This window comes from Mugil cephalus, chromosome 12 (genome assembly GCF_022458985.1).
Source record: "Mugil cephalus isolate CIBA_MC_2020 chromosome 12, CIBA_Mcephalus_1.1, whole genome shotgun sequence".
NCBI classification, from domain to species: domain Eukaryota; kingdom Metazoa; phylum Chordata; class Actinopteri; order Mugiliformes; family Mugilidae; genus Mugil; species Mugil cephalus.
Window position 1 is genome coordinate 21,160,020 of NC_061781.1, and position 15,679 is coordinate 21,175,698.

General features: G+C 40.5%; 1 protein-coding gene across 2 annotated transcripts in view; it reads left to right on the top strand.

Annotated features, from left to right (window-relative positions):
• The first annotated feature begins 5,111 nt into the window (after positions 1–5,111).
• The window catches only part of plekhm3 (pleckstrin homology domain containing, family M, member 3), a 44,995-nt gene continuing 34,427 nt past the window's right edge, over positions 5,112–15,679 (top strand). Inside the window, exons 1-2 of one of the 2 annotated variants that reach the window (XM_047601845.1) lie at positions 5,112–5,162; positions 7,824–8,888. In XM_047601845.1, coding sequence (XP_047457801.1) covers positions 8,366–8,888 — 523 coding nt within the window. In that variant the 5' untranslated portion in view covers positions 5,112–5,162; positions 7,824–8,365. Of the gene's footprint in view, positions 5,163–5,914; positions 7,639–7,823; positions 8,889–15,679 lie in introns of those variants that run through there. The other variant, XM_047601844.1, reaches the window with a different exon arrangement.

The window sequence follows — 15,679 nt, forward strand, 5'->3', positions numbered from 1 at the left end:
TTCTGATTTTTCTGGCAGAAGGCCTGCCATTGCACACAATATGCTTCTATTGTATTTTTCCTCAAGCTCTTTAATTTTAGGTACCGCTCTTTGGCTTCCTAATTGCTGCTCGGGGACAAATAAAGATTTTTCTGATTCTGATTCTGTGACTCACTGACCCTCTGCAGAGGGTCATGCATGAACAAGGAGGAAACAATATACAGGGGAACTAAGCTGAATGAAAATTATTTCTCCAGAGAATATGAAAATCTACTACATGCCACACACAAATATTATCCAACCTTCAATCCAAACCAGTCCAACTTTAACTATAAAGCACTTTAAAAACACCCAACTTTTTTTCAAAAACTCTTTAGGCGAGAAACACATGGCTCCAATGAATCAGTGAGTCTTAGCTCTTTTTATGTTTTGTACTTATTGTCATTTTTTGTGTACAGAGATTATACACAGAGTTTTTACTTTTTCTTTCTTTGATTGCAAACGCACTTTATATACCACACCAGGTGAGGCCGTGAGGCAGCAGTTGTCATAATAATAATAATAATTTTTTCTTCGACATCAACAGTTGTGACTTTGGGTCCTATGGGTTGAGGGGAGGGTTCTGATCTGGTCTAGGTGGAGGCTATATGTCCAAGTAACATCCACATTATTGTCAGATCCAAAGGTTCCTCAGCAAAACATTTTATTGTCTCAAGATAAGTCAGCCTTATTTATTTGTCCCGTCAGTGGTTTTAATGTTGTGAAATGTTTATGCCACTAGATGGAGCCATTGTAATGCTTTAAAAATTATTTGTGTTTCCCAGAGAGATTATCATTAGGTAAATATTGAGTCCAGTGAGTTGCGCAGGAAGCAATATTGAGGGCTCACTGTGTTAACATTGCTTACTGTGTTTATGCATATGACTTTTCTTTGATTGTTAAAATGCTGCTTGTGTTATATATGTGTGTGTGTGTGTGGTCTGTGTTTTTTTCTCCAATGCACATTTTACTTTTGCATTTGATACATGTTTGCGTTTGTATTTCTAGTTTCATCTGTGTATGTTTCTGTGTGTGTGTGTGTGTGTGTGTGTGTACATACAGGTGTTCTCTGTGGCCCTTGTGGACCCTTAACATGATTAGGGGTCCAGCAGGAGTCTCGGAGCAGCAGCACAGAGGAGCTGATGGAGTCCTGAGCCGGGAGCTGGTTTCTATTGTCCCCAGTAATTGGATTTGGTCCGGGAGGAGAGATGGCTGCCACTGAGAGGCCGCGATCATTAGGTGTGAATGAAACATGTGGTGCCAGGGCTGAACACACACACACACTCACACACACCGGGGTATTGTCCTGTTGAATGGACGAATACATACACGCACGTGTCCATGCTAATCCACATAGATTTGAAATTGCTGTTTTCATGTAAAAAAAAAAAAAAAAAGAGAGAGAGAGAGAAAAGAAAAAACATAAAAAAGACATTCTGCACGTGCATCCACAGAGCATTTTGTAAAACATCTGCACCCTTAAATTATCATATCTTTTAGTTTTTATTAGCTTGATGATGATTCCCAGTTCAAATAAGCAGTCCAGAATCGAAAAGTTGACAATTTATGTGACTCGGAAAGGTGCATGACGAACCTCACAGAGTGAATGAGTGAATAATATTCAACTTTGTGTTTCAGTTGTTGCCCCAACGAAGCCTCTTACTCTAAATAGAAGTGATGCTGCAGCAGGACATCGGTCCATCAACTGGACATTTCGTAAAGCCTCTTAAATTCTGGCTCACAGCTGTGTTTAGATTAACTGATCAGGCATAACATTATGACCACCTCCCTAATATTGTGTAGGTCTCCCCTGTGCCTCCAAAACAGTTGTGACTCATCAGAGAATGGACCTGGATCTTCTGAGGATGTGGTGTCTGGTAACACAGTATTGTTAATGGTGGGGGGGGGGGCTTTGGGTCCTATGGGTTGAGGGGAGGGGTCCCTACTGATCTTCCCACAGATACTTGATCAGTTTGGGATTTAGTGAATTTGGAGGCCAGGTCAACGCATTTGTGCTATTTTTCATGTTTTTTGAGTTGTTCCTAAAGCGTTTTTGCATTAGATGTCTGCTGCCATCAAGGAGTGTCATTGCTATGGGCTGGGGGGTGTCTGGTCTGGTCTAGGTGGGTGCTACATGTCTAAGTAACATCCACATGAATGAATGTCAGGTCCAAAAGTTCCTCAGCACAACTCTGACTAGTGTCAGTCAAATACTAGTGCCAATGGTTCTATCTATCTATGGTTAATGTTATTTACTGCTCCTGTGGTCATAATGTTTTGGCTGATTGGTGTATAAGAAGTGATTTTTACTTTTTGGTGATTTTTTTTTTTTTTTTTTTGATTTTGTGCTGCCTTTCTACTTAAATTAACATTTTCTCCCCTTAAACTGCACCACAGACAGCATAAATATTTAAAAAAAAAAAACAAACAACAAAATTTATTGTTGAATAAAAACTTAACAAAAGAGGTTCAAATGTAAGAATAGGAGAGGTTGCATCTTTATCCTCTAAGCTGGTCCTTACCTTTTGTCACCTTTTCCCTGAACATCAGGAAGCGCTGCGCTCTTTCTCAAACACATACGTTTGCAAAACTTCGACAAAGTGTCTCAGTTTCTCCACGAATGAAACCTCTCATTCAGTATAGGAAGGACAAAGCAGCGGGACACAGGTTGCACTGGATCAGAGACGATTATTTACACATAAAAATTAGTCCTTGTTTTCTTTTTTGTTTTTTGAGTCCATGTTCAGGTTAATCTCAGCGAGGGAGAAACATTTACTCAACACACACACACACGCAGCGTTTCCATGGGGACCAAGCAGCCACTCTGCTCTTCAATAGCGGGTGAGTGAGTCGAGGTAGGCGGCTATTGTGCTGTGTGTGTTTGGGGGGTCAGGGTGGCGGTTCGAGAGGGGTTAGGGGGAGCAGTATTAAACAACGCACTAGACAGATGAAAGCGCTGCACATCCTTAAATCTAATCATAATTTAGTCATCAGCAGGAGATGGTTTGATCAAAATAAAGGAGGAGATATGCAACGCTGACAGGACGGAGAGAGACCTGAGTGCATGAGTCAAGGGAAGGGGGATGCGAGATTGCTCTTAGATGGAAAATGATGTCGTCTCGTGGACAGAGATAGTCTTATTCCTAAAGCTGATGCTTGTTTGTTGCCTCAGTCGCTATAGGCACTTAGTCTAAAAGGATTCCAAATGCTCAGATGCAGCTGAGCCTCTGAGCCGTGGACTTCATGCAGCATAAAAATATGATGAATGAAACTGCAAAAGCTAAATAGTGAGCAGCAGGGACAAAACATTATAAAAATTTCTCAGAAAATGTTCTTTTCATGAAGAAATGATTATAAGAAAAGAGGAAAAACATGCTCTTCTCTTCTCTTTGTAAATTTTCTTTCCATAACTTCTGACAAAGAGGAATAACATCTAAGCATTTCTCAAATCTCCCTCTTTATTTTGCAGCCATGTGGGACTATTGTCCTGTTCTGCAGAGAGAGTAACATAGTGGAGCCAATTAGTGCGGCCTGGCCCTCCTCTTCTTTACTTTTTGAACAAATTCAGACAAAGAGCATTCACAGAAGGATGAGGAGGAGGGATCCAACAGAGACGTTTTACTCAAATGGGCTTTTTTAAATGTATTTTTTATAGCTTTTTTTGTAGTATTTCTTGGACTGAAAGTCAGTGATTTGCGCTGATATTTGTAATGAAATAATTTACCGTTCGCTTTGCAAAAAATCCAGACACACTGAGAAAGAGGATTCGTCCAAAACATAATTACTCAGTTTATATTGAAAGATTGTAAATATTATAGCTATAGAGGTAAAATATAGCAAAGTATATTAATGACTTATCCATAACATAAGCTCATTTGCAATTATAAGAAAAGATGAGTACAATGCAACAATAAATTGTTTTTCATGAACGCATAAAATCCAGCTTGAATCTGTGATTTTATCCTGATAACATCGAGTTAGACGGGGAATCATGACTGAGGTGGAGCAAAAATAAACCAAGCTCGTCCTCAGTATTCAACGGTAAAAGGCCGTTCTGTCTCTTATGACTAATTACAAGCAGGTTTTGGAGAATCTTGTGCTAAGTGAGCTTTGAACCATGACATTAAAGTTATAACATGTGACCAAACCGATTCCAGTTAGTTTCATTTCTGATTTTCGTCTCTATAAACTGAAGGCATCCTGCACATCAAACCTGTTTCTTTGTCTTTAAAGAAGCTGCATCAATTAGATTCTTTGGACAGCTGCATGTTTAATTAAACACGTACAATGATGCAGTACATACCGTTACTTTCCTCAGATATGCCTGCATGTCTATGATTTTGGAGTTCGATTCAGATTTAGTGCGAAGCCCTTCATTGTTGTCCCCGTGTATATCTATTCAGGCCACGCAGGAGAATAACTGTGTTTCTCTCTGTGCTGGACTGACACTTTGGATGCAGGGTCAGCTTCAAGCAGCCCATTAGCTCCAAACTATTCTCCACCTCTGCTTTGTCCTCCTCTCTCCAGCCCTCTTCCCAGATTTGTCTGTGTAGCCGTATGTCGCGACCTTTCTTTGTGAGTCTAAGTAAATGCACTACCTCCTGCTACCAGCCCCTGTATTGATCATGGCTTTTAGAGATTTTTATCCCATTTCATGATAATGAAAATAATGGAAATGCCCCAGTGTGTGAAACAGAATTGGTTTAATGCAGAAAACATCAGTAAATGGGGCCCGGGAAGTGTTGAAGGAGTGACCTAAAAAGCTCATAAGATTTGTCAAAACTTCTTTGATCCTTGTACATGAAATAAAGAATTACAAATAACTGAAATGGATGAGAAAATTTCCAGCATTTCATGCCACCATGAAACAAAATGTTTTTAAAACTGCTTTCTGCAGCAATATAAACCATCTTCAGTGTGTTTATGCGTTAATAAATCTTCTTATTGATTGAGTTTATTGATTCATTCATTGTTTTGTCTTGTAAGTACTAGATTATATATGTATTTTTGTTTAATGAGGGACTAACGCAGCTCTCTCTGTTTTTACAAATGGTACGCGGAACCTTTCTCCTGCGGCCTCGGTTTCCGTCGGAGGAATTTACCGCTGACGGACTTTCAAATGACATAATGGTAAACACAGTAAGGTGAGTCTCGATTTACACTTTACAGCTTGTCCCTGGTGCCGATTTAACCACCAGAAAACACCGATACAGCTGCAACTAAACGAGATTTTTTCAGATTTTAACGAGCGAACAGTTTTATCTCAAATTAAAACGTCATTGTTCAAAGATGGAGAGAGGCTAATGTTAGCCGCAAGCTAACTACTAGTAGCCGGGGATAAACACGGGCCTTATTCTGGCATATTTCCTAGTAGTTAAATCGATTTGTGTACATTTATTTATTAAATGTTTGGTTCCGTGATCGTCGGGACGTGTTGGAGGGTTAGTTTTACGTTGTCAGTGACTGTAGCTCATCCGTGAGGCTGACCGTGGCTTCACCTCTGACTGTGTTTACTGATGCTGATGCTGAATGTGTGGTTAGGAAGGAAGAGCAGAGACAAACAACAGGAATCAAAACATTACTGTTTATCAGCTCCTATCATTATCAAACTTGAGGCAATACATTTGTGGAGAGCTATTTTATTTTATTTATTTATTTATTTTATTTAAATAATAAAAGCTAATCTAGGTGAGAAAGAGGAGGTAGTGATGCATTTAAAGTCTCTGTTATGTTTAATTGTGTGCTTTGCCGAGGTTTTTTTTAAAAGGTGCTTTTAATTTGCGGCTGAATTAAAGAAGCATGAAGTGGCAACAAAATGATGTTGTGTAAAGAAAGTTAACTGGACGACTTTTAAGAGATAATGCATGTGTAGTTCATCACATTTTTTGCTTGTTTTGTGAGCTAAGTTTATCTTCTCTGAATGGACAGACTTCACTGAGCGTCTGTGTTTAGACTTATTATATCAAGAAATATGTGACTCTCACACTTCTTATTGAGCTCGTGTTTTCTTGCTGTGGAATTTCAAGATTGCTACGGTAAATGGTCAGTTCAAATTAAAACATCCATCTGCAACCAATAAGATCGTGATTAACGCTGGTGAAATGTTTGTTGACTGTAAATTGCGTGTGCTGCTTCTTTTTACAATTTGTTGTAATAAGAAACAAAAACTCAAAACCTCCAAAGAGCTGTCGGATCTCACGCCTCTGAATTGTTTCCACATCTCAGACTCACTTGGTTAAAAACTGTAATAATTCTGACAAAGTAAAACATAAATTCTGTCTGTAGTTACGTGAGCAAATAAAATCTATAATCTATGTTTTAGATATCTGACTGAGTGCCATCAGTTTTCTACCATCTCCAATATCTCAACCAGCTTTGTTGCTTTCTAAACTGTCTCAGCTGGAGTTAGATCATGTGATTGTGGAGGTCAGACCAAGTCATCTGATGCAGCACTATCCCCGGTCACATAGACCTTAAAAAGCCCAGAGGTGTGTTTTGGCTCGTTGTCCTGCTGAATAACAAATGATGCTCACAGTACAAGCCATGCCAAGGTTTGTGCTCTTTAGTTTATTGGGCTTATTTTTGGTTCTTGGCTGGTTAATCGTGACGTGGTCTCTGTGAGGCATCTCAAATACTAAACATAGGGGAAAAAAATTCACATGAGAACTTGTGTTCAGATATTTTTATGGTGCGGCATCAAACACACACGGTGGTGGTGAGAGTGAAAAGTGTTTCACTCATTTTATGATCGCCACAAACAACGAAAATGATCTTCTCAAGCAGAATCGGCCCGGAGGTGTTATGATCTGCATTGTTGCGCTGAGTCGACTGTGTGAGCTCGACAGCATGTGTGAGTCAACAGGAGTTCAGCTCGGTGAGCAACTAACCCCGATGACGAAGCACCTTTAGCTGAGAGCTGCATCTGCAGGCGGATGATGTCATGGGAAAAATGTCATGGAATAAAATGAGATCATATCAGGTGATAAAATAAAAGTGAAACATGGACGGGTTGGCAAAACCGAATGAGAACAGATTAGATGATGATTTTATTTATTTTTTTGTGATTAATTGTAGGATCAGGCAGTTTTTAGAAAGAAATTATATAGACATGAAGTGACTTTTACATAATAATTTTAAAAAAATAAATAAAATTACAATAATGTCCAACAAATCCTCATAGATAGAATTGTTAATATTCTCTATATTGCGTCTAGACTTTGCATTGCACTGATGTAATGTCCATAAATAATTCATATGTGGGGAAACGTAAAAGAGGCTGAGCTGTGGAGGAGGAGAAAATCACTAAGAGCACAGATGAGAAAGAAAGAACTGTATAGACTGTATGCATATATGTATATGTATATATATATATATGTATGAGAGAGAGAGAGAGAGAGAAACAGAAAGAGGAGTGGAAACAGAAGAGACATGTGGTCGGGCAGATGATGGCAACCCCACCCAGGCCTGCTTCCTCTCAGTCTGCTCAGACCAGTGATAAGCAACTGAGGAGGAAGTCGAGCTTTATTTCATCAGGACATGTGAAGAACGATGATTGTTTCTATTTGCCAAGGAGCGATTTGTGAAGCTTTGGTGTCATTGTCAGGATGATACAGTATGTCGGTAGGTACTCAGATCCTTAAAGTTAATTTAGAAGCATCGTTTTCTTCTTATCCAACTTTTCTTTCTGCGGAGGCTTTGGTTAAATTTTACAAGAGCGGCCGAGAAGCGTTTGTATGCGTAAACTAATCAGAATATTCTTTCATTTCCTCTTTCTCTCTTCCCTTTTTTTGTTTTTTTTTTTACAGCGAAGATGACTTTACGTCCCCCTGATAGGACATGACAGTACATAGAGTCGATGGTTCGTTTTGAGCGGACAGGGCGGAGGGATTTTTCATCTTTTTTTTTTTTTTTTTTTTCACTCAAACTGAATAAATCTGGCTACGCAACACAGTTCGTCGCCCAAATTGGATCGTATCAGAGAGTCCCAGGATGCTTCCAGTCCTGTTAAGCTCTGGCATGAAGCCGCAGTAGCTCCCCCTCCCCCCCCTGACAGATATCCAACTTTCCTTAAGAGCTAGAGGAGGAAGACTGGAAACCTGGATGGGCGCCCTGTCTTGAGGCGGGAAGCAGGACTAGACTTCAGACGGCAGATTGTGAAGCCTGCAGCCTGCTTGGATGTTCTCCTCCTCTTAGCTGATTAGCGTTACTGAACGACTTATTTGTCCAGCTGACTGCTAGTTTTGTTTGTTGGACGTGTGGATGCTGCTTACAGGGATTTTGTGGAAAACTATCTAGTTGTCTTTCCAGCTCTGGGGGCGGGGGGGGAAAAGCCCACCCTGGTACGACCATGGAGGGTCTTGAGCAGCTTGATGTAGTGGGCGACATCAGCCCGGCTCTGGAGGCCACAGAGGACTTCATCCACTGCATGGACAGGATGCAGGGCCAAGGTCCGAGCCAAGCTCAAACGGTGAACCTCCAGCCGGCTCGGCAGCCCAAGCAGCTACAGGAAGTGTCCAGCGCAGCGCTGGGGAAGCTGAGCTCCAGCGGCGTGTGGAGCCTCCTGGCCGGAGAGCAGCCCGAGGTGGGACCCCTCGGCTTGGCCTGGGCCGACAACTTCAGCGTGCTGGGGCTGGGGATGGGCTTGAGGCACGGCAAGAGGAGCAGAGCTCGCTCCACCAATGACCTGGCGGCCCACAGCAAGGAGTGCACCACCAACACGGCCAACTCCTCCACCAGCTCGGTCTTCAAGAAGGGACACAACCGGTCCAGGTCGGACGTCAACTACAGGCCGTCCGCCTACACCGACAACGGTCTGCCGACGGTGGACTGCAACACCCTGAAGAACATGATTCTCAACCATCAGCGAGATGGTAAGTTTTAACCTTAATTTATTTATATAGCACATTTAAACACAAGGGACTTCAATGTGGTTCACAATGAAACGAATAAATAAAAATCCAATAAAATAGTATGAATAAAAACATTTCCAAGCCTTATGTATAGCATTAGTTATAAGCAACAGTAAAAATGTCTTTAGCCTTGATTTAGACATAGAGAGTTGGATCATGCCTGCAGTCGATGACATGTAAAATAGTCCTGAAATGCAACAAAAGTCCTACTGCAGTGCACTCTCATCTGAAAAGGCGTCTACTAACGCTAACAGAGGAATGGCCCAAATCCTTTCGACAGCCTCCAGATAAATACCACTACACTACCCCAACTTGCAGCATGCTGGAGTACTGTACTATTAAATACTATTGTTGGTGCTGCCTGTTTTTCCTACAGGACATACACGACTGCAGTGCACAGTATTTGTCTGTTCTCAGCAAATTTATTCAAGTCAAGATTTCATAGATTTAATTACGACCTCTACTGTGTTTTATAATCAGTGTCGACCTGACTTTCATCACATAACAGTCGACAGTCCTGCAACTCCTTCGTGGTGGGGGGTTGGGTTTATATTAGGAACATCAGTGGGTGGTGCTCACCTGAAACTCACGTGACTTGCTAGCTGCTCTTCTCCCAGGATTTTATGAGGCTGTGGGGGCAGCGGGGGCCATGCAGCATGTGAACGCAGCATAAACAAGAGCAGAAGATATAGATGATGCTGATGTTCGATGTTCGAATGTGTCTGGTAAACCTTAAAAAGTGTGTTTCAAATCATAGCTTCATAAAGAATACAGGACATCAGAGTTATTTATTTATTTTAAACTGGGAAGTATATTGAGGTAGTGAAAAACCAGAGGATTCAGTTCTACAAAATATGTGAAAGTGGTGTTTCAAACACTTAAAAAGAAATAAGTAAAAATAATAAGACCATTAAAATAAATTATTGTTTAACTGTGAACTGTTAACTACTATAAAATGAGAACTTACATCTTAATTCTTGACTCTTCTCTCCTCTTCTGTCCTAAATGTCTCGTATTCTGTGTCGTGGTTTAACCTGAGGTGTTTCACAAGGTTTGTTGTGTTGCCACAACTCAACAGTTTAGTCACTTTCCACCGTGTTCCTACATTACCTCCAATGACTGAAGTGTCGAAAGTATCAATATTTTGATTTGAAAATCGATTTTAGAGCTTAAAGACCTGATATCCTGTGAGTATCGTTATTTCAGTATCTTTCTCATAAATGACACATTCTACTTAAAATGACTGGTGGGTACCGTGCTACCCTGACGTAAATAAGTCAGTCCTGAAAAGAAAAATGGACTTAGTTATAAAAATATTCATTATAAAACAGGCTCAGGGTGTATGCTGAGTGCTCATAAAGTTACTGATATAGGGATAAACTAGGGCACTGGGGCATTAAACAGTCAATAACAGTTCTATTACAGCTAATCCTATTAACCTGGGTTAATGAATGGTCCAAATAAAAGCCTGCCAGTCATGTAGAAGGGGATGAAGGCGAAACAAGACAAACATACTCCGTCCAGTCCAGTTGAATTCAGTCAGTTTTGTTTTAAAGATGCTGTGACCTGGTTGACTAAGATTCTTTACAGTCAAACGTGCCGTTATTTATCATGTGCAACTCATCACTTAATTCACTCATTTATGTAAATTATGTAGCTGCAGCACTGTTGCGCTAATATGTGTCTATTTTCCAATTTGGGTGAACTGACCCTTTAATCACATTGGATCTCGTTGACGATGATGTCGTCGTGGCCTCTGGTGACCAGCTCGTTGAACCTGAAGTAGCCTCAGCTCCAGCCAGAAGGAAGCCAGGTTACCTGCCAGATACATCCACACCTCTTCCCCCTTTTTTTGCTCTGATTGACCGTCCGTTCAGTGAAATGCTTTATCAGCCCTTGGGGAGGGTTGTGGGGTTTTTTGGGGGGGGGGCTTTTCGGGGGAACAGAAGTCCTGGGCTATTTGTGCTGCAGATCGGGGCGTGTGCTGTACTTGGGTTGAAGCATCCTCAGAGAAAGCAATAATGATAGAAGATGATGATAACTTGAAATGACACAGCTGTGCTATGACAGTCCGCATTCAGGCGGAGAGGCCAACACACACGTGTGCACACACAAACACACACACACACCATTTGTTTGTGTGTTTTGGCTATCTGAAGGCCTAAGGAGATCCTAAGGGATCCTGAGGGATAATAGCCTGTAATCCTGTCAGCAAATGGACTCAAATGAGGCGAGAGAAGAGGCAACCCAATTACCCGGCCCCTGATACTGGCAGGATTATTTAGTATTAGCATATGTGTGAAAAGACATCAGGCTATTTAGTTTGGCCTCGATGTGTATGAAAGGAGAGAAGTAGGAAAGGGACGGTAATAAGCAGAAGGCACAGTCATTTAGAGCAGCCTCGCAATGTCTCTTCATTCACATTTAAAGAAAAAAAAAAAGTGGCCTGTTTGCCTTTCCATTAGCGACAGCTGTGGATGTTTCGATGGTAAATGGATATGATGATCACTGCTTTATATACACAATATTAATGCATATATAGAACCAAACAGGCTTTACATATTGCTTTTATTTGAGTTCTGTTATGTTTTGAAGTCTATTATTTGCTCAAAACAAATGAATAAATAAACTAATTTAAAATGAATAACGGAAAAACATCACAACAAAACAAATTCTTAGTAAACTACAGTGATTAATATAGAAATGTTTTGTAAAATGCATTCAGACGAGTCCATAGCCAGGGTTTATTTTTGAAAGCAGGGATCAAATTGTGAGCCTCTGCCTGATGATGCGTTCAAATGCAGCGCATTCTCGCAAGTTTGAGCACTGGAGGCCCATTTGGACTATTGATTATCTATAAATACCCAACAGAGAAATGTTCTGACAAATGGCTTAAACTGTTAGTAACAAACGTGCTATATCGTGGACATCGACTGTCCTGGGGAGTTCAATTGCAAAGGACGAGCTTGAAAGTACAAGTGAGGACACAACCAGGAACCGAGGACGCTTTGATTGATCCGATCTCAGAATGGTTGGTCGCCCAATGTGACAATTCCTTTTGTCCTGGGTCACATTAAGCATCGCCTACTCAACAGGGGTGGTCTTGCATAAGCTGAGTTAAACCTATGATGTTTTTCCTGCTTTTCAGACTTATAAATATGTTTAAAACGCTGGATAAAAGTCTTATCATGAGGTAGGCTTGTGTTTCAGGCAGCTCCGCGCCGCTGAAAACTCCCAACTTTGCAAAGTTTTCTCAAAAAGTCTCATTTTGTGACATCATGACTTCAGGGGAAGCTCCATATATGGCAGCTCACCTGACTCTGGTCTCAGCCCCCAGTGGCCGCCCACCCCACCTGTCATTGAAATTTGATACGGTGATTATATGAGATGTGGTGGAATTTAGCAAATTTACCATTCAGAGACGTCTTGCAAACGAGGTTCAGGTCGTGTGTTGTTGTGTCGTTGACTGGGTCAGATTCTGGGTCCCAGACGTACGGTTGTATAGATGGAGTAGACATTTTTTTATTTGCTTTTTTTTGCTGCTGTTTCAGAGGGAAGCAGAATAGAGGAGTACGGAGTTTTTTTTTTCTATTGATTGAATCTTCCAGTAGTGTCCCTCTGGGGTCCAACACCATATTAAAAGCCTTGAAATGAGCATAATAGGTTTTCTTTAAAAAACGATCAATCACGCAAAGCGGCCATGTAGAGTTGGTGTCTTATAACAGGTGATCTTTCTGTCACTGCTGCTAATGGTGCACCCACTAAATTACTCTGCAAACTGATGTTTCTAGTTCTAATCTGATCAGGCATAACATTGTGACCACCTTCTTAATGTTGTGTAGGTCTCCCTTGTGCCTCCAAAACAGTTGTGTCTCATCAGAGAATGGACATGATGGGTCTTCTGAGGGTGTCCTGTGGTGTCTGGTAACAGGATGTTACAAGTGTTTTTTTTTTTTGGGTGCAGTGGATTGAGGGGAGGGGCCTCTGTGGATCGTCCCATTGGTACTTGATTGGTTTGGGATCTAGTGAATTTGAAGGCCAGGTCAACACCTTTTGCTGCTCTACTCGTATTTTAAGTTGATCCTAAAGTGTTTGTGTCCAGTTGTGGCTTGGGGACACATGTGGAGGTGAATTTTAATGCCAGGAATGATCACAGGTGCTTAAAGCTGGCTAGTTGTGATGCCCAGGAGGGATGTTAATGTAGGCTTTCCAGGGAATCTGTATTTCAGCGTAAAGAAGCATGTGGTATTATGCAAAAGTTTACGTCGTGATTGACTTGAGGGCAGCAGTGCTGGAGCGTTAGTTAGCAGCACGGAGAGTGAATTGTTAATTCTGAGCGTAGGCCCGTGTGTGTGCATTAGACTATTACTCTGTGTGATGTCAAAACCTACCAGGTAGAAATGAAGGCTAATTGAACAGAGCAGTTTTCCTGGGCCACAATGCCTAGTTCTCATCGCAAACCCTCCCAAGCGTGGAGACTGCCAATCAGCCGGACTTGATTCCAGCTAAGCTTATTTGCATATTCATTTGTTTCCTTTGGCGAAATGTCTGTGAACACGCAAACCCCGAGACCTAGACTGACACCACGTCTGCTGCTGTTTTGATAAGATTGATGAGGCGCTGGACTCGCCACCCTTAAGTTAACAGGAGCTCTGAGGGAGTCAGCTTTTCCCTTTTCCCTCCTTGACTGCCTCAGCACGTTACAGAAACTAAATGCAGTGTTTGCCAATTAGACTGTAATTGGTGGCGGTTTTCAATTAAATTAATTTGCCAGGTTGCTTTAGGCGGTGAGGGTAAGTGATTGTTGTTATTTTTAAGTAAACCTGTCTGCCCAGTAAGCACTGATTTAAGAATGTTCCCAGTCAAGATATTACCGTGATAACATACCAAACTATGTGGCAACCAAATGTGGTGTTGGATTTTGCATTTGTTTAGTAGGATTTATTTGCACGTCGCTGTCCTATGACCAGGTTGTTGATACTTGGGCAGTGCAGTTTATGAACTTTTAAAGTACTGTACAAATAAAGTTTATTATTTAACGAGTCATTATAAAGACTGACCCAGCTCTGCGTCCAATCAAAGGTCACATCTGTTGTTTACCTGAGTCTGAACTCTCCTTAATCCAGGAGGAAACACACACAGAAAGAGAATAAGAGGAAAAACTAATGAGCCTTTAGTACTTAGGACATAGTACTTAGGACAGCCTGCCCACTGACCTTTCATTTAAAAAAAAAAAAACAACGCTGTTTCTTCCTGCTTAGTTGATAAGAAACGTTGTCAGTGGAGGACACTCCTGCATGGCTTTCTCTTTCTAAAATACTCATGCTCAAACCTCCTGATAAGCTACCTCCTTAGGAAACAGGCCGACCTAGATGATGGCCCAAGGGTCAGTTAGAGACGATGGAACAGAAAAAAATGCTGAACATCAAGAAGGAATTAACCTTAATGTTCAGAAATGTCACTAAAAGGGAACCAAGTGTACTCTGAGACCTCAAAATATTTAGAAGTGTGAAGGGTTGTCATGTTTATTTTATTTATTTGTTTATTTAGAACAAAAAGAAAAATGGAAAAGAGAAGGAAAATATGAAGATAATTTTGAAAAGGAGCAAGAAAAAGTATAAACTTATTAACTCCTGCTGCCTCATCACCTTATGATTCGTTGCCATGTTGCATGTCCCTATATAATGAATGGATTTAATATACAAAATGCTTTGATATATAATCAATCAGCGGCACCAATATAGGCATTACAGGATATAATTATTACATATACACGATCAATCAGTCAACTTCATTACAATAATATAATCCCATTTATTCATAAATAATAGTTTTCGAAATGTATGTTATCTCTATAAATATAATACTCATTACACATACATACATTTATAAGCACATATCGGTAACCAGTGGATTCAATATACAATATACAATAGTGTATATATAACAATAATAAGTCATGTTCAGATTTAAGGAGTTCTGTCTCCTGCACCGTTACTGCTACTGCTGTTGGATTAGTGGAATAATCCGCAGATTAATCAAAATAATGTCTCTAACTGACACATTATTATATACTGAGTTAATATATCCTCAAAAAATTGATAGTGTTGTGATCGTGTATCGTGATCGTGTGTGTAACGCTATTAACCATCTACTGAAATATCAAAAAACTACAGCTGTCTAAGAGCTTTTCAGAGTCAGCTCTTGAGCTTCATTTAATTTATAGTGGAGTGTTCCTTTAAAGCTCCTCACTTGCCAAAAATAGGTTCACTGGTGAATATGTGAATATGAATGCATTCTAATTTAAAAGCCCTGCACTAAGTCCTCCCTTCATGACCATTATAAAGTTCATTTCATGTTGAAGCAACATCAGCAAGGTGGCAACTTGGAGGATGTAGCTTGTTTAGCTTAGCTTAGCTTTATTTACGCTAGCATATAAACAATAAAAACATGTGTTGGGAAAACACAATAAAATTCAATAGTATAACAAACGGGAGCCTCCAAAATGAAAACGTTCATGAAGTTAAGACTTAATACAGGACTGTTATATTGTAAAGCATTTCTTTTCACATTAATGTACCTAATGTACTGGCAGGTTTTATATTTTCTAAAATCACTCGCTTCTAGAGACCAGGCTTCATAAGGATTTAACAAACAAACAACGTCTGACATTATCTGCTGCCTCAGAAGCTGCATGAAATGCCTTCTCATGAACACGCATGCACTACTCATGTCTCACTTCTCCATTTTCC